Below are 20,000 nucleotides of genomic sequence, written 5' to 3' on the forward strand. Positions count from 1 at the left end.
TCTTTAACAACATGAGCATTGCGGAAATCATTCTCACATGTGTGTGTGACCAAAAACAAACACAGAGGGAAGGTTAGAGAGCGAGTGCACGAGGAGACTGTGTAAGAGAGAGAGAGATTGTCCCCTGCCACCATTAACCTTGCTCACCCCGTCCATCTTCATCCAAACGCCAGCAAAACTTTCTCTGAGCTGCCTGTCAACACAAGGACCGGGGTCACACAGACACACATAAAGTCAGAGACACACACACTCACACAGTGGCAGCAGCTCTCGTGGGGCTCATTAAGCTGCTGAGTGTTGCGAGTGATTTTGGCACAGATCACGTGGAAACGAGTGTTTTGTGCAGACCTGTCAGGCAGCTGGGGCTCGTGTCACTGCTGTTTCTGATGTGCTGATGACTTTATGAAGACAGCTCTGTGGTTTATCCTGATCATTTCCATCAGTGAGGTTTGAGTCTTTCAGGTGTTCCTTCATTATGTCACCTTACCTTTTTCTGAAACACTCTGCCATACTAACATTTACTGTTATTATAATGTTCTTTTAATGTTCTGATCATTTCAGCTTTGTGTAACTTCATAAATTAGACCGACGTGTCCTCATAGGAGTTTGGAAGTTTCTTTGCATGCTTACATTAATTACATTTTAAGGACACGTGCAAATAAGAATGTCCCCGGAGTTTTGCTTACTGTAAATGGAGCTGCTATAAGTGGTACAGCGAGTAGTCGTGTAGTATTTGAAGAAAGATTTGATCCATGATTAATGTCACATCATTGCACTGTGGAAGGAACTCGCCTGACAGCCGACAATTAGTTTTCTATTTTTTTGCCCTCCTGAGCATCAGAACCGGAGCATAGCAAGACTCTACCAACAAAATGTAAGCAGCATATTTTATAGGAATAAATATCAGATATACCGTGTTTCTACACTGTAAATGGACCTTTTGATCACATGATGGGTCACTGAGCAGGTTCAGTGCTTTTCCTAAATATGCCCAAATCCCATATTACGCCTGTGACTAGACAAACTAGACTCTTGAAAACTAAAAGCACTAGAATAAAATAAAAATGATCAAATTAGAATGAACGACTGCAGAGAGCGCTTTGGTCCCCGTTAGTTCAGTCATTACGGGCTTTGATGGATGTGTTTCTGGAGACAGACATCCTGCACTGATTTTCCTGCCTCTGACACGTGCCCTGCATACAATCATTAAAAACGATGAATGTAGTAAAAGCTGAACTCAAATAAGAAAAATCACCCAGGAAACTGAATTTAAAACCAAAGGTCAAATGAAATAAGAGTAAAACTAGAGAAAAACAGATAAAGTGGAATAACTGCAGCTGGTCGCATGTTACGGACAGCAAGGTCAGCTGGTCGCAGCAGCGAGCTGAGCCCGTGTGCGCACTGACTTTTCTCCCTGCTCTTTCACCAGATTAACGAGCGGCGCTTCAACAACAGCAGCAACACTACGTCCTGCGTCTTCATGGTCAACAAGCCGTACGCGCTCACCTGCTCCTTGGTGGCCTTCTACATCCCTCTGGTCCTCATGGTGCTGGCCTACCAGAGGATCTACATCACAGCCCGGGCGCACGCCCTGCAGATCAGTATGCTGCAGCGGGCCGGAGGAGCTGGTACCAGTGCCGCCGGGACTTCTGGTGGGGTCGGTGCCGGTGCACCGGATTCTGCCGACCATCAGCGCAACCACCGCATGCGAACAGAAACTAAGGCGGCAAAGACGCTGTGCATCATCATGGGCTGCTTCTGCCTGTGCTGGGCGCCGTTCTTCGTTACCAATGTTGTGGACCCCTTTATAGACTACACCGTGCCCGAACAGCTGTGGGCTGCCTGCCTGTGGCTGGGCTACATCAACTCCATGCTGAACCCCATCCTCTACGCGTTCCTCAACAAGTCCTTCCGCCGTGCCTTCCTCATCATCCTGTGTTGCGGGAGGCAGAGGTACCGCAGACCGTCCATCCTCGGCTCCGGCGCTCCATGCACAGCCACGCAGATAAACGGCTCCACGCACGTGCTCAAGTAAGTCCTGTCCCACCCAGAGACCGAAGGTGTGCAGTCATACTCGGCCCACTCATTTACAGTCATACAGCACAGTGTTTATTGGTCTGCACACAGACAAGCTTGACCTGGATGCTGTGGGTGTGGGTGCTGTTGCCCCTTTTTTCTCTAAATGTTGGGAAAACATTCAAAACTAATTGAACATTTAGGAAAACTTGCACGACATCTGGTGCACGCAGGCATTTTAAAGTTTGAATGTAGCTTGTTGGTATTAGAGCACATGTAGCGCAGGGTTTTACAGTCACCCCAAACTTTAGTGTATTACTGCAGTATTTCTGTTTATTGATATTTCAGTAGTAATCTTTCATCACGCCTGCAACCGCTTCATGAATTGTGCACATAGAACAGGGTTGAATGGAGAAAACTGTGTTTCCATGTGTGTTAGAGACGACCTTATCTCTGTAAGTACCCTCTCCTGTCCCTGCACACTCAAACGCTGCCTTGGCTTCTGACTCGTCCACTTAATTCAGTGTGTGAAGGTAGAAACGTGTTTTACAGCAATAAGGACACGTGTGTTGAATATTTTATTTTTTCAGTGTGTTTTAATAGGAGGAGCTTATCTGTGCTTGGGAAAGACAAATGATGCAGTGCAGTCCTGTTTCTGCTGGAAGGGTCAAATCATCGAGCAGAGGCTGTTTATGTGACTGAAATATGAGTCATGTATGTTTAAGAAAAAGACAGGAAGCTGTTACATCTGCAAAACCTTTCATGTCCGCCTATTACACAGAAACATGTAGCCATAGGTGGACATCATGTCTTCATACAGGACACAGGTTCATACAGATTCTGTCCCTCTGTTCCCTTCATTATCCAGCCCAGGTGTTCTTAGCTCCTCACACTCCTTTTAATCCTGCCTACCTCCTATTTCAGGTACTGTGCAGTGGCTCAGGAGTATTTCAGGTGCTGTGCAGTATTTCAGGTACTATGCAGTATTTCGGTAGTATTTCAGGAGTATTTCAGGTACTATGCAGTATTTCATGAGTATTTCAGGTACTATGCAGTGTTTCAGGAGTATTTCAGGTACTATGCAGTATTTCGGTAGTATTTAAGGAGTATTTCAGGTACTGTGCAGTATTTTGGTAGTATTTCAGGAGTATTTCAGGTACTGTGCAGTATTTCGGTAGTATTTAAGGAGTATTTCAGGTACTATGCAGTATTTTGGTAGTATTTAAGGAGTATTTCAGGTACTGTGCAGTATTTCGGTAGTATTTAAGGAGTATTTCAGGTACTGTGCAGTATTTTGGTAGTATTTCAGGAGTATTTCAGGTACTATGCAGTATTTCATGAGTATTTCAGGTACTATGCAGTGTTTCAGGAGTATTTCAGGTACTATGCAGTATTTCGGTAGTATTTAAGGAGTATTTCAGGTACTATGCAGTATTCTGGTAGTATTTAAGGAGTATTTCAGGTACTGTGCAGTATTTTGGTAGTATTTCAGGAGTATTTCAGGTACTATGCAGTATTTCATGAGTATTTCAGGTACTATGCAGTGTTTCAGGAGTATTTCAGGTACTATGCAGTATTTCGGTAGTATTTAAGGAGTATTTCAGGTACTGTGCAGTATTATGGTAGTATTTCAGGAGTATTTCAGGTGCTGTGCAGTGTTTCAGGAGTATTTCAGGTACTATGCAGTATTTTGGTAGTATTTCAGGAGTATTTCAGGTACTGTGCAGTGTTTCAGGAGTATTTCAGGTACTATGCAGTATTTCCGTAGTATTTCAGGAGTTTTTCAGGTGCTGTGCAGTATTTCAGGAGCATTTCAGGTGCTGTGTGCAGAATGCGAAGCACACTCCTGCTCAGGCAAACGTTGAGCTCTACACGACTGTGAGCTACGGTTTTTGTGTTGTTTCAGTTTTCTCGACCGTTGCCATACCTGTTCATTCTCTGCAGGACACACACATGGATGTCAGAGCCTTCATGTTTGAGTCGCGGGGCGTTTCTGTGTTTCCTGTCGGCTCTGCTGTGTTCCTGCCGCTGTGGAATCTCTTTTCATCCACAAATGTTCAAACTTAACATCAAATTAAATTTAGTCTGCAGAACTGCATGCTAAATTTAATTTTGCAGTCATATTAATATTCTATACTTCCATAGCAGAGTTTTCCAACAGCGCATGTTATTTGCTTTCAGGAGGAAGAATACATGGCGTTCCATAATGAACGTCATTAGAAGTTGGATTTCCTGCGTGGTGACTTTTTAAAATATTTGTACTTATCCTGTACTAATATTTGACAGTAATACCGGTGTTATAGGCATGTTATTCACCACAAACACATAATTAAGCCTCCTGGTGTGACACTCCACCGTGCAGCACTACCTCTGGACTGGAGGACATTCATTAGTCATAGTTTTGTGCTCCCCGGTGAATGATCAGGATCTGTGGGCTCTGTGGAGGCACAGCAATGTGTTGATCTAATGTACTGTATACTATACTGTATCTGGTGCTTGTGTGACCTCTCAGATTAAAAATATCCACATTTCAGAGTTTGACAGTCACGCGCAAACACCCACAAAGAACCTAAACATACAAATGTGATTCCCAGGATACCAGCTACATCTGCACACACCTGGCAGGTGACAAATAAATGATGCATTGCTCTGTCCATCATTTCTTTTTCTTTTTGATCCCTTTGGGATCCAGGATTGTCCTCCTCATGTCTCTGTGTCGTACTCTGTATGCTCCACACTGCTAAAGAACATTTTCAGCTTATTACCATCACTCTTACCGGATGATGATGATGGCAGCAGCAGCCGTTCTTCTCTGCATGAGTAGCTTAATGTTGTTCATGTGTAATTTACGTTGAGTAGGCTAACCACGTTATTACATTAATGCAGTAAGGTGAACTAGCAAACACCATCATAGCTACATGCAGCTGTCTTCTTGTTTGATGGCAGATACTTCCTTCACCCTGGCCAAAAAGGGTAAAATGACCAAAGAAAAAGTGAAAAACAGCTAAACATGAGAGGTTTTTGGACAAAGTTAGTTTTTCCATTGTTTAAGCACCGCTTCCAGCCAAGAGTGATGCCATAAATCCCCTAAAGCTGCAGAAAAGGCTAACATTGTTATCTTTTTACAAAAAAACAGCTGAATATGAGAGGTTTTTGGACCAATTTTGTGTTCTCCATTCTTTAAGCACAGGTTCGAGCACCGTTTAAGCACTGGCACCGCTTCAAAAGTACCCATTTGGTACTGGTATCGGATAAAACCTAAACGATACCCATCCCTAGTCACTCGTTGGTTTTACTTCCTGTGTTGTTGCTCGGGATCGGATTTTTTAATGTCCTCACATGAGTCTGATTAAAGTTGTCTGTAGTACAGCCTGAGTAATCTTTCTCCTGAACGTTGTGACAGTAAAGGAATATAAACCTAACCTGAGGTACCTGTCCACAGTCAGCAAAACAATCTGCGAGCATGGGGCACAACCTTCCTTCATTGACTCATGAAGTCAAACAGGCCAAAGCAGTTTTCACAGCATTGAGGCGTTTTTGTGTTTTGTACTGTATTGTGCATTGTGAGGTGACACCGTGCTCAGTGTTTACACAGGAAGTCATTCACTGATTAATCATTCATGGACAAAACAAGCACAGGGGAGGGGGGGAGAATGGAGGCAAAGAACATTTCCCTTTTCTGCTCTGTTTCTTTTTCTTTCTGTCTTCAAAAATCTTTTTATGAATAAGTGGATGTTAATGTGAGCAATAAGCTTCTTGCTGGTCAGAATCGGCATCCGCGCAGCCCGACACGTCACACTGCTGAACACTTCAGGTTTAGAGCGTCTCTGGTCCATTATGAGATGGTGGGATTGAGCTCAGTCCTCAGCAGCTGCTTTTAGGAGGACTTCACTCGGCCTGGTGTTGCTGCTGATGCATTGCTGTGAGCAGTCAGCGGAAAGGTGGCATCCTGCTTTAAAGAAGTCTTGGACGCGTTTGTGCCGCAACATGCAGGAAGTGAATTCATTTAAATAGTCCGAGGGAAAATGGCTGGGAGAAACGCGGTTATTAAAATCGCATAAGGCTGTGTTAACATATCGCAGCATCAAACCAAGATCAACAATAAAACAATACAACGAAGTGGGTGTACACCTCGTTCATCATCTTCATCATACCCGCCGGGTTTATTTATGTGAAAAGCAGACTGGCGTCACTTCCACCACTGCACTGTTTCACACTCTGTGAAGTTTAAAGCAGTTAGACAGAGATAAGCCCGGCGACGACGCCACAGCAGAAGCACCTCTGCCTGTATGAAGGGAATAATTGTATGGTAATTACACCACCATGGTTTTTATTTCCAGGTGACTTCACACTAATGAAAAGACAATTATGTATATTATGTTCCAGTCCTGATGACAGATCGTCCTGAAACCTACACCGGCTGGATTTTACAGCAGACCTTTAGCCTGACAGAGGAGAGGCAGGAATCACTGCCAAATGCCAGAGGTGTGTCAGCACGCTCTGAGATGGCTTCTTTGTCTGTAACATTACAGCGAGTGTTCAGGAGCGAGACCCATGGCGGGATTAATACGTGTCTGATTCACACAGGGCGCTGAGTCGAGCTCTCGCTGCGCTCTGACATTATCCACAGGAAGTGACGACACATTCGTCTTCAGCGACTCCTCCATGCAGAGTCACCCGAGCCTGTGCTGTCACCAGGTCCATCTTAGTGTGTGTGTGTGCATGGGTGTCACTTCATCTAACAAACTGGGCGTGTGTAGGACGACGTCATGGAAGCTGCCTTTTGGGAAATGACGTGTTGATAGACGCAGCGCTCGGCGCTCATTCGCTCTGATTGGAGTTCATGAGAACGAAGATGAATGTCTCAAAGACAAGCTGGGACTTATAATTTGTTTTGATCTGACGGTAATAATTAGAACCAGCAGAGACATAACCAGGACACAAACACTGAGTCAAGCCGCTCCGTTCACAAAGAGCTGCACACAGTTACAGAGGAAACCTGTCGCAGTGACAGCAGCGTGAACACAACCTATGCTTTGGCTCCTGTTTCACACTGTCTCTTATTCTTTACTGGCCTCTTCATCAGGCTTCACTGCTGCATGCACAGTCAGCAGACTGGTCCAGTTTTCCCTTTGACAATAAAATAAGATGATGAATGTATGTGTTGTTGTGTAGTAAAGATCAGCTGTTTGTTTGATACACACTCTGATTATGATGAAGCAGCTGAAGGAAAACATAATACACAATACTTATAGTCTATGCACACACACACACACACACACACACACACACACACATTAGCCTGCAGAGTGTTTGCAGGTCTCTGGGGTCATATATCTGAAAGTCGTTCGTGCTGAAAGAACAAACTGTATAAATAATTCTTCACAAAGATGAAAACAGAAAAACATTGACTATGCAGAAGGAAAAAACAGGAAGAAAATAAGTATGAGAAAATTATTTAGAAAGAGAGAAGGAAGAATGAAGAAGGAAGCAGGAAGAAGAACCAAACGGGAGAATGTAAGGAGTTAAAACGAACCGGTGCGATTTAAGAGGCGAGGAAAATGAGGAAGAGGAGGTGCAGAACAAAGAAAGGCTGAGGAAGGTGCTATCAGCGAGAAGAAGAAAGAAAAAAGCAAAGAACATGAGATGGAGGGTAAAAGCATCCTGAGGAAATGAAAGATGAATGGAAATATTTCAGAATTTAATATCCGAATATTTATAATTGTTTTGGATCCGTGACAGCAACCTGAAGTACATTTTACCCTGACTTAATGGAAGATCTCCATCATTAGTGACACATTGAGTTTGAGTCACAGAGGTGGTTAAACACACAGCAGCTACAAGCAGACAAACGGCGAGGCAGGAAATCCAGATCATGGTCTAAACACGAGCCACTGCCATGAATTATGAATATAAAGCCAAGTTAATACAGTTTGTGGGCTTTTTCTGAAGATGGTAGCACAATTTACCTCTGGGTTGGTGCTGTGATGGTGACCAGGGAGTCATTTTAGCTGGATGCTAACAAAGCCTGCCTCGTGGTCCACCCTCATCACAAATACGACCACCTTTGGCTCTAAAAGCTGATTTTAAGAGTTTAAACTGGTGTGTGACGTCAGCTTCATTCCTCCGTGTACAGTCTCTGGTGCTGATGAGCCTTCGGGTGGTTTTGGTTTCCAGCAGCAGATCCTAGCAGACTCTTCACACACCAAACATCACAAACTAGCCGGTGAGAGGTGGACAATAGAATAGAATAGAATAGAATAGAATAGAGTAATCCTTTAATTTTCCCACAAGGGGAAATTTGGTTGTATCAGGAGCAAAAACACACATATACAAACAGAACAGGACACAGAACAGAAACACAATTTTTACATATTTACATCATGGACAATAGTTACCAAAGCAGAGTACTGTAGGTTATTAAAATTAGCGTACAGATAAGTGGCTAACCCGGGTTGTAGTGTGCAAACAGAGCAGGATACTGAAAATGTTTAAATAGTTAAGAATATTTAGAATAATTAGAAAAGTACAGATTGTGTATTGTACCTGTGCATTAAAAAGTAGACATGTAACTTCATGTAAAGTTGTTACAGCACTGAACATCTATGTTTGTTGGGAGCAGTTTTGATTGTACAGTCTCACAGCTGCAGGGAGGAAGTACCTGCGGAAACGCTCTTTCATGCATCTAGGATGCAGCAGTCTGTCACTGAAGGAGCTCTGCAGTTCAGCAACATCTACATGCATGGGGTGGGAGACTCTGTCCTTCAGAGAAGTTATTTTGGCCAGAGTCCTTCTGTCTCCCACCACCTGCACTGGATCCAGGGTGCATCCCAGAACAGAGCTGGCCTTCCTGATGAGTTTATCCAACCTCTTCCTCTCAGCTGTCGATAAACTGCTGCTCCAACATACAACACTGTGAAAAATGACGGATGACACCACAGAGTAATAGAATGTCTTAGACGCGCTCCCTGGACTCCAAAAGACCTCAGCCGCCTCAGCAGGTAGAGTCTGCTCTGACCCTTCCTGTAAAGAGCATTAGTGTTGTGACTCCAGTTCTGTTTATTATTCAGGTGGACACCCAGGTGAACACTCTCAATGTCCACTCCCTGGATGTTCACCGGTGCCAGTGTGGTGGGTCTGCGTCTCCAGAAGTCCACCACCAACTCCTTGGTTTTCCCAGCGTTGATCAGCAGGTGGTTCTGCTGGCACCATTCCACAAAGTCCAGAGTCCACCGTCTGTATTCTGAGTCATCCTCACCTGTGATGAGGTCGACTATGGCAGAGGCGTCAGAGAACTTCTGTAGGTGGCAGCGTGGGGAGTTCATGGAGAAGTCTGCAGTGTAGAGGGTGAAGAGGAACGGTGCCAGCACAGTTCCCTGTGGGGCCCCCGTACTGCAGACCAGCGTATCAGAGACACAGCCCTGTGTCCTCACATACTGTGGGCGTCTCGTGAGGTAGTCCAGTATCCACTGGGACGTGTGGTGGTCCACTCCTGATAGCTCCAGCTTGTCCCTCAGAAGTCATGGCTGAGAAGATCTCCATCATACGACCATACGACCTATTGGTCCCAGGAGACCAGACATCTCTTTAATGCTTATTAAAGGATGCTTTTTAAGCCTGTATCACTTCCACTGAGCTCCCTCAAACGAACCTCCAAAGCTGTAGAAATGTTCCCGGTAATGACTCCAGGGCTTCGTGCTGATTAATGAATGTTGTATCTGTGTCTGAGCGGTCGCACAGCGCTGCTCTGAGAGAACTGTTCTGATATTCACACTTAGAGATGTTTTTTAACGTCATCTTCGGTCTTTCTCTCCACATAAAGAATTCCTCTGCAGCTTTTTGTTTTTCTGTAAAAACATGCGGCACTCTCCACCGATGCACAGCTGAGGTTAATCTCCCTCTGACAGACACACAAAACACTGAAACACTCTGTACTTCAATTAGCAGCTAATTGTCTTTTCAGATGGAGAAAATCAGCGCATTAGCATCTCATATTGGATGGAAAAGTGTCTCATTTCAACATGGCACCTCATCATATTAAGAGAGGGATTATTGATGTGCTTATTATGTGACTGATGCAGCTGAGCGTGTTACATTGAGACACACCACCTCAGGCTGTCTTCAGCCAAATGTGTCAAAGTTTTCTAAATGAAGACGTGATGAGCGTTATTCAGAGCAGGACGCTGTGGAAGCAGTGACAGATCTGGGAGAAGGGACAAAATCTTCCATGAAAGTTTAATTCTGACTTCATTAAAAAATTCAACCAAATGAAAGAAGGTGAAGATGCTGTACATCTTCACCTTTGGCCTCTGCTTTGTGCGTGTCGTTGCTTAGAATAAAAAGTGTCATTTATCGATCTGAGTGCTGCTGCCAAAATGGCCATTTTCTGCCTCATTGGAACTGTTTCTATTAGATTGTGCAGGTAGAACTGTTAGGTCATAATTGAAGGCAGTTATTAGTGTGATTTAGAGGGAGGTTCCAGTTCTTTCAAGCAGCGTTTTAGTTCATCACAGCGAGGATAAAGTGCTTCTCATCTGCAGATGATTTGATTGCAGATCACAGCTCTGCAATCAAATGCTTGTAAAGGTGGAGTATTTTCACACGTGCTACATGCTTGGTGGAGGTGATTTTTGAGTTTTGCATGTGTGGCTTCCATGTATGCAGATATAAATACAAGCAAGCTGAGTAAATTTAGCAGGACAATGACTTAAAGAAGAGCAGGTCTTCTAATCTGCTGAACTGCAAACGACTCACAGACACACTACATACAACTCTGCTATGCTCTATATACTATATATACCGACTATATATACTCGCAGGAGCAGAACAAACATCTGAACTGGAGCCAAAACAACAGGAAGTCTGAACTATTAGGAAGAACTGAGTGACAAAGACCTGAATGAGGTAGAACTAAGTGACAAAGACCCGAGTGAGGTAGAACTGAGTGACAAAGACCTAAGTGAGTGGACTTATTCTGGGTGACTTTCAGCTTTTACTCACAGCTGCTGAATTAACAGCGCAGGCTCTGAGCCCCTTCACTGTGCCATGGTTTTCATTTGTGTCTTTCTCTGTTTTTCTACAAATTATTCTTCCACTTTTCCACCTTTCCTGCATACTTCATGTTTTGTCTCCATTTCTTTCCACCCTCTTCATATTTTCATCTCTTTCTTTTTGCCATTCTCCTGATGTTCTCCCTGTTTGCTTCTCTCCTACTGACAGCACATTTTCAGTGTGTGTCCCTGTGTTTGGTTACACAATTTACACAGATACTAACCTGAAGCAATACCACACAGACTGTCCCGTGTGTGTGTGTGGCTAGTGTATCTTTCCATGGGCACTCCTGCAGATGATGAAAAGAGATGCAAAATTTGTATTTTTGCATTCTTGTTCCAGTTCCTATATTTGTTTCCACCTCATGTTTCACATCTACAATTTTGCTTGTCTGCGTGTGTGTGTCTGTCTGCATGTGTGTAGCTGCATATGTGTGTGTGTGTCTGGATTGCATTGTCTTGCAGATATAAACAAAATCAGAGAAAATCCAAACAGGAAGTGCCTACAAGCTCCGGGATGAATGCTGACAATGCTGTCAGCTGCATTCAGCCCCGGACTCTGAGCTGCTACTACTGCACTTGCTCACACTGAGGCTCCGCCTGCACATATGACAGCTTCAGTAAGAACCTGTGATAGGCTAAGCTGAGAGGAGTCAGCTGAATTTAAGTCTGATCTAAAGACTCCAAGCTCAAGTAAAGGTGAATAATATAGCATGATTTCAAGCAACTGCGGGCCAAATAACCGCTGGCAATAGGAAGTAAAGCAACTACTAATAAGAGTAACAAATACAGTTGATTGACATGTCAGGGTTAAGTAAATACGTTAGAAGGTTGCCTAGGAAACTGGAGCCTGGATCGTCTGTAAGCAACCGTGGCTCAGGGGGTTGGGAAGCGCATCTGTAACTGGAAGGTCGCCGGTTCGATCCCTGGCCTCTCTATCCTGGTCGTTGTGTCCTTGGGTCTTGGGCAAGACACTTTACCCTACCGCCTGCTGGTGTTGGCCAGAGGGGCCGATGGCGCGATATGGCAGCCTCGCTTCTGTCAGTCTGCCCCAGGGCATCTGCAACTGTAGCTTGCCTCCACCAGTGTGTGAGAGTGAATGAATTGTAAAGCGCTTTAAGTGCCTTGAAAAGTGCAGTCCAATCCATTATTAAGCAACCGCACGTCAGTGATGTGTGATGAGCTAATGGCTTCAACTGTGGACACTGCTTAACTATTATAAAAATTCTAACCAATGAAATGTCAGCACAAAGGCAGGACAAGGGGTGGGAGGGGCTTATAGCGGAGAGGCTAGAGGAGGAAGCCCGTATGTGTCCAGACTCTGGACTGTGTCTGTCCTTGCCGTGTACATGCCACAGCTTTAAAGCAGCATCATGTATTCAGACCCAGAAACAGCCGGACTCGTGTCCATGTCTGACACCGTTGGACAGTTTTCCGTCTCGTCGTCCTGGCTGCCGTCTCTGTGGGATGTTTTTATGGAGGCTGTTGCATCTGGATCTAAAAACCATTCCTGTTTTCCCTTCAGAGCGTTCTTCTTGGATGCTCCCATTCAGACCACTTGCACCTGCTGACCTGGAATTTCAACCTCAGACTCCAGCTTGTGTTTCCAGCTGGTCCGAATTTTATTTCATTCATCTCTGCAGTCATGGTGGATCTCTGGCTGCGATGCTTTCAGCATCAAGCCCAGAGGAGTCCATCAGGTCATGAGCAGGAGCGGCGTCAGCAGCGTGGTTTATTGCCCTCTGTGAGCCCTCTAACGTTGGTGGATTTTAACCCAAGCTGTGTGGCTACATCCAGATAAAATCCTTTCCTGATTGCCAGATCTGGCTCCTTCCCTCATCCTTCAGGCTGAAAGGTTGAAGCTGGTGTTCATTGCGTATGCATCGGAGCTTACATTGGAGTGGTTTTCCAGGCAGCGATGTAAAAACAGCCACAGTGGTGGAAGGATTGATGAGTGATTGATGATTAGAGACAGCACTGCAGATATTGTCAGTTTTTCAGTATTTACCAAAAAGTATTTAAAAAAACATAAAAAATAAAATAAAAGGCTGACGCTGCAGCTCCCAGAGCAGGTTATAGCCCTCGTGGAAGCACCAACACCCCTAAACCGCACTAATACACAGCTGTTCGGGCATTTACATGTCCCTCGTTTACCTGTGCCACAGGAATCACAGTGATGGATGGTGTTTATAGGAACAGCACTTCCAGTAGTCTGCAGAATCGTTCAGCCCGATGACCAAAAATCCCCCACAGACTGCACATCTCACATCACAGCTCTTCTCTGAGGTCTCACTGTGTGTTTTCACCACCACTTTTTTTATTCTGGACATGGTGTGTGTGTGTGTGTGTGTGTGTGTGTGTGTGTGTGTGTGTGTGTGTGTGTGTGTGTGTGTGTGTGACTGACTGACTGACTGACTGACTGACTGACTGACCTCACCTTTCACACTCAAAGGCAGTCATCGTGATCAAGCTGCTGTAGAAGTTGTCAGACTGCAGCTGTGCTGATGTGCTGGTATTTTATTTTCTCTGAACGCTCTGCAGAGAAAATGTGAGAATCACTGGGACCATCACACCGCACCCTCCACCACCCCAACCACTCAACACCCCCAATAAGCTAATATAAATGAGAAATACATGGGAACAAGTCAGTGGAGGGAGTGTGGTGTCTGCGTGAGCTTTGTTTATCCTTTCAGTTCTTATTTTCTGAATATGATGTGCACACACACACACCTACCTGTGCTGACCAATGGCTAGTCTGGGTGTAAACTAACCTTGTTTTTCCCTTTCTCTCTCCCTGCCTTTGTTTACTCCTTTCCTATTTTGTTTCCTTCCCTCTCTCCTTCCTCTGACCTGTTGTTTTTCTGCTCATATTTTCATTTTTTTTTACTACATTATGAACATAAATCACATTTTTTTCTCAATTTTATGCCATCCTTTCATAATTTCTTCCTTCTGTTATTTAACTTTGTCTTTTTCTTCTTAATGTCACCCTGCTTCTACTTTCTTGCTCTTTATTCCATTTGTCATCCTTTATCTCTATATTTTCACGTTTTTTTCTATTTTTGTTATTCCTTTTGTCATTTATTTCCTCTCCTCACCGGCTGCACCTGCCACCTCTGATATTGCTTTGTCATCCTTCCTGTGTGTTTTTCCCTCTTCCTCCTCCTCTTCCTCCTCCTGTCTCTCCAGCGGCTGTTCCTCTGCCTCCAAGCTGCTGCTCTGGTTCTGCAACACCAGACCAGTGCCTGTCTAGCTGCTGTCTGTCTCAAGGCTCTATCAAGTGAGTCTGCTTTCTCGCGCGCACACACACACACACACACACACACAGGTCAATATCTGATCTGAGATCACTGAGACTCATCGATTTCCAACTGTGTCGATCACGATAAACAATGATGCTGAAACTCATGCATGAACTTTTCAAAACAGACAGAAGTTATGTGTGACAACGCTTTAGTCATACTTTCCTTTCATAACTCAGCATGTGTGTATTCAAATTTTTTTCTAAAAGCCTGAACATTTTTTAACATCAGGCGTGGGTGAAGGTTGAACTCTAGAGGATGGTGATGTTAAAGCGTGACCTTGTACAGCTGCGCACCCAGAATAGCAATAACAGTAATCAAAGAAGGGAGAGATTTATTCACCAACGCAGACTTTTACTTTCCTATTTGATTTACTTTTTGCACTTTATGCCCTCTAACCCACAGGGTCAGCCTGGATCTGGTATGAAAATACAACCAGCACCATCATTACACCTGACACAGGTGTAATGATGGTGCCATCACACCTGATGGCATTAAAGGCCATCAGGTGTGTTTTGAACACCACTTGGACTCAAATGGGCGTAACTGTGATGTATTTCTTAGATTTTTTTACATTTAAAAAAGTTTGAATATTTGAAAGTGTGAGTGCCAGAGACTCAGAGATGATTCACTCTGGCTCAGTCGTGGGAGCAGTGAGATTATTACAGCATTTATTATCCAGGTATTTCATTTTGAACATACATGTGTGGACTGCCGACTGCACGTGTAGATGTGTAGATCCAAAGTAACTGAGGCCCTGCTGGAATCATTCCTCTTAAAGGTCACTGTGCAGGTTTTTACTGTGTGCAGCTTCAGAGCAGTGAAATCTTTCTCTGTGTGCAGGTTTAGAAAGTCTGCAAACTAACCTGAGCAGTCCCAATATCTTAGTCAGGCGTAGTTTTCCTCCATGCTTTGCTAACCTGCTCTCACAGATGATTTGACTCACAGTTGGATTCCAAACAGCTGGAATTATAATTCTAGTTATTTTGTGTAGGAAACTTAAATCACCTGCAGGCGTGTGAAAGGCTTATGTGTTTTATTGCACACCATTTCCTCATGCAAATGTGCACACAGATATTTTATCTGAGTGAAATAAATGAGTACTGCTAAAAAAACAGGAAAAGTAAAGCTCAGGTAAACAGAGCTCTGCTGTGGTGCATGACTTCAGTGTACGACCGGGGGTCTGTGTTTTAGCTAAATGTTGTTGCACAAGCTGGGTCTGGAGACATCCTTATAGCTGTGTGTGTGTGTGTGTGTGTGTGTGTGTGTGTGTGTGTGTTTGTGTACATGCAGATGTAGGAGTGTGATTTATCTCCGCACCTCTTTTGGTTTATCTTCTCTTCTCGCCCCTCACTCTAACACAGCATCAGTATTTGGATTTCTATTTTGAATGTAGCTGTGTATTCAATGCCCTTTGTTTTTCTTGTCCTTCCTTATCTCTGTGTGTGTGTGTGTGTGTGTGTGTGTGTGTGTGTGTGCGTGTGTGTGTGTGGCTGCTAATCTTCCCTGCCTGTTGATGTGCTCCGGGCCGATTGTCTTCGATCGGTTTGGTCTTAAAAAAGCTCCAAACAGCAGCGCCGCTTTTTATCTGTTAGTTAAAAATCGTCCTCTTGTTGCAGCAGACTGTTTGAAAGGCTACCTCCTTCCATGAATGCCTCTGGAGATGGTTTCCCTGAAATGTTTCTGAATGGCTCTTTGCCGGCTTGATCATTACTTTACCCTGTGAGAAGGATGAAGAGTGGTGATGAGTGTGAGGATAAGTGATGTGATGATAAGAATGGCAGTGAGGGGGGCTTTTCATTCCCAGCCAGCTCCAACAAAAGAGTTCTTGCTGCAGCGATAACAGTGTAATCAACTGAAGAATCGTGTGTTTGTGTGTGTGGTTCCTTTTTTAAAGCTGAGCGTCATTGGTATGAGAAGAAGAAAATGAACAAAACTCCAAATAAAATTCCCAGGCAGGCTGATATTAACAAAAACGAATAATCTAATAAACATCTAATAATCAATATTTAAGAACTGATATTAAGATTTTACTGACAGCCCTTGAAGGGCTTGTCTTAAGTATGAGCCCCTTGACACTCCTCAGGTGTGGCACTGCTGGCCTTTCCCCCCTCCTCTTAAACCCGACTAAACCCCAGAAATCCTCCACACAGTCACATCTCTGTCTGCACAGCTCCTCTGAGGGAGACGGACCCTCAGACTGCAGCTCAGAGTGAAAACATTGTTCTGTTTTCACTGTGAGATAAAAGTGGTTTTAGTTTCTGGTGATAAAACTGCAGCTCTATGTTATTTAACGTTTTCTGTATGCCACCAATATGTTTTTCCTTGATTCTGGTGATTTTTAACCCTCGAAAAACATATCAATGTCCAAAACATACAGGAATGGTGCATGGTGAGAGTCCGAGCAGGGAGGGGCTGCAGAGCCAAATTTAATGCTGAGCTCAGACTTGTTTTCTAACCTTCTTTACAGATGAATAGAGGATGAAGCACAGAGGTTGTTTTAAATTGATTCAGTTTACCTCGGCTGTTGTGTTTAATGACTTTAGGGATTCACATTTACATGTTTTATAGTATTTGGCTGTTTAGTGTCTGCCCTCATTCTCAGAAATTACAGTGGCAATTATTTAAGAGAGTCTCTGTAGCTTGTAGCAGACACTGCATACAACAGACTATAACATAACATTAACGTGTTATGTTATATTCTCTTTTATCTTTAATGCATGCAATAACGTGGTTGTTAATAGGGTAGGGCAATATGGCCAAAAATATTTATCAGGATATATATTTGAAAATTTGCGATAATGATATAACTGACGATATAATTGACGTGAGACAAAATACTTCATCAATGTATGTTTCACTTAAACAAGCAGCTGGGTTTTTTTAGCATTAAAGTTATATAAAAATTTAACCGTGCAGATGTAAATTCCTTGCTGACAGTTTAACCAAAAGACATTTGCAGTGGAAATTGGCCGACATATCCTCAGCATAACCATGTGTAATATCCACAAAACTTAAAAAGCGGTTATACACACACAATACAGTAATATTATGTTGAAGCACAGTATGTATCACTCCGCAAGGCGCCTGACTACGGTAGCCATAATGCTCCGACAACCCATCATGTGGTGCGGCTTTGTAGCTTACCAAAGTCGTACTAAGGCATTTTTTGACAGATTTTCGAGCGCTGTGTACCATATAAAATCGGTTCGAGGTCAGTAAGCACAGCCGGAATTCACACATAAGGATTATAAGGGGCGCTGTCGATTTTTTAAGAAAATCAAAGGATTTTAAGAGTGACTTATTTTCCAAAAAACATGGTAATAACGACAGCCTGCTTGCATGCTCTACCAAAAATTGTGCTTTGGTGTGTATCTGACGGACAGTTCCACATCACATCAGTTCCACATCACTGAAGTTGCAGCATTTTTACAAACCAATTCTGGTTCATCTGTTTCATTAAACGATCCGCTTTCACCCTTCTCATTCTCCGTCGCTGCCATGCTTTTTCTGCCATGTGCGTATGAAAACAGGGGCACTGCGCGTTTTACCCATATTCTATCGCGATGTTTCATTTTCTTATCATTGCTTAACATTATACCGGTATTAGGGATGGCTGTATGCTCAAGAGGTAGAGCAGGTCACCTACTGATCAGAAGGTTGGGGGTTCGATCCCTGGCTCCTCCAGTCTGCATGTCAAGTATCCTTGGTTAAGATTCTAACCCCAAGTTGCTCTCCAATGCATCCATCGGAGTATGAATGTGTGTGAATGTAGTTAGACTGCACTAAGTACAGAGAAAGTGCTTGTGAGAATGGGTGTGACTGGGTGAATGTGCCATGTTGCTTTGAGTACTCCGGGAGAGTAGAAAAGCGCTACATAAGAATCAGTCCAGTCCATATTACCGTGAACGGTATGATATGGCCCAGCCCTAGTTGTTAATACATATACGGCTGTGAACAGTCAGGATTATTCTTTCTTTACCTGTAATCAGAGTTTTGGTCAACTCGGGTAAATGGTGGCATTTCCTGATTTCAATGTATTGCTGTTTTTACTTTTTTCAAACCGCTCAGCCATAGCAGGTTGATGATCCTCAGGCATGGGCAGGCATGTAAAAACTGGTGAACGGGGTGACGTAGGAGATTCAGACTGATACCATTGGTGTGTCATGAGGACAATGAGCAGAAGATGCAGCCAGGCTCCCTAAGACCTGCAAACAGGTGGAGTTTCCTTTAAAGATGCCTGGCAGACAGAAAATTCCTCTGTTATTTTATTTTTGGTCATTCAGAGCAGAAATATCAGATTACACAGCAGATAAACCACAGGTGTCATTTTAGATGATAATTCCATGTTTATTTGGAACGAGAGTAGGAAGCTGTATGGAGAATTAGAAGAACCTTGACAAGACTGAGAGGTTTCAGACTTCTGAAAGAGTCTTTTTTTATTTACCCTGCACTGGCTCCTTGAGTCTGTCTGCTTCTCTCTGCTGCTGCTGGCAGGATTCTCAGGTGTAATTACACCACTCCTCAACACTTCTCACCTTCCTGAGGGCTTTCAGACTGCCAGACCTCTAAATACTGACACACACACACACACACACACACACACAAAACAAACTCAAATTAGGTTGTGCACTGTGTACCTAAAGAAATAGCAGTTAGTAGATGCCATTTCTCCAGCTTATACAGCCCAAAGTACTGATTGGTTCTCCTTCATGTGGACCTGTATTTGTGTACAGCAACAGTCTGTCCTCAGATCCATTGAACTACTTCAGTTACCTGGTGGCTCACCAGTAATAGGATTTAAAATAGCTTTAAATAGCTGTATACAAGTTGGTGTGTGAACCTGTGTGGTGTATGGTGCTGTCTTGTTTTGTCAGTTTCTTTATTATGATTTTTTTAAACAATGTGGTATAAGTGTTTTTGAATCTGCAACTGGCAAAAGATGAATATTTTCTTTATTTCTACTTTTTAATTAATAATTTTTAATTTACTTTTTCTATTTTCTTCTCCTAAAACGTGCTGACATACATAACAATGCTCTTTGCAAACCTCTCACTGTTGTTTTTCTTTCTGTTGTGACTTTTGTTTTCTGTCCCTTCCTGGAATGAATCCCAGGGCAAAACTAAAAACCATCTGACCAGCACTGAATAGCCGTCACTGGGTGTTCTAAGGGTGCATATGTGTGCATATGTGATATGTGAGTAAGAGACTACTGATTGCTGATGTACTTGCATCTGAACAAATGCGACTGAGAGACTTGTTGCAGACCACAGCGCCATTTTCAGAGCTATAAGAGTGAACGTTATCATAGCTCTTTAAATGGTACTGCTGTATGCACTCAGATAAGCAGCCATCTGAAACCCAGGAACATCATCAGTGTGTCGAAGCAAGACGTCCAACCAGAAGTTCTCCAGACGCTGCAGATGAAACAACTCGGATTTCTCTCCATGTTCCAGGAGAAGGAAGTTTCTCTTACTTCGTGGCTTCTACTGTGGATTTGTGTCTACTAGTGCAGTTTTGCATGATTAAGTATTCAGAATAATGTTAGTTTGGAGCCTATCCCAGCTGTTAGGGTGAGAGGCAGACTACACCTGGACAGGCTGGACATCTCGCACAATGCAATCCAAATAAG

The 20,000-nt window shown here is 43.5% G+C and overlaps 1 protein-coding gene across 1 annotated transcript in view; it reads left to right on the forward strand.

The window, feature by feature from the left end:
- The window catches only part of htr4 (5-hydroxytryptamine receptor 4), a 106,709-nt gene that overhangs the window by 62,041 nt on the left and 24,668 nt on the right, over positions 1-20,000 (forward strand). The window contains exon 5 of the mRNA XM_006797645.3: positions 1,430-2,031. Within this exon, the coding sequence (XP_006797708.2) occupies positions 1,430-2,031 (602 nt within the window). The remainder of the gene's footprint in view (positions 1-1,429; positions 2,032-20,000) is intronic.

Source organism: Neolamprologus brichardi, chromosome 2 (genome assembly GCF_056152115.1).
Source record: "Neolamprologus brichardi isolate AB-2024 chromosome 2, ASM5615211v1, whole genome shotgun sequence".
NCBI classification, from domain to species: domain Eukaryota; kingdom Metazoa; phylum Chordata; class Actinopteri; order Cichliformes; family Cichlidae; genus Neolamprologus; species Neolamprologus brichardi.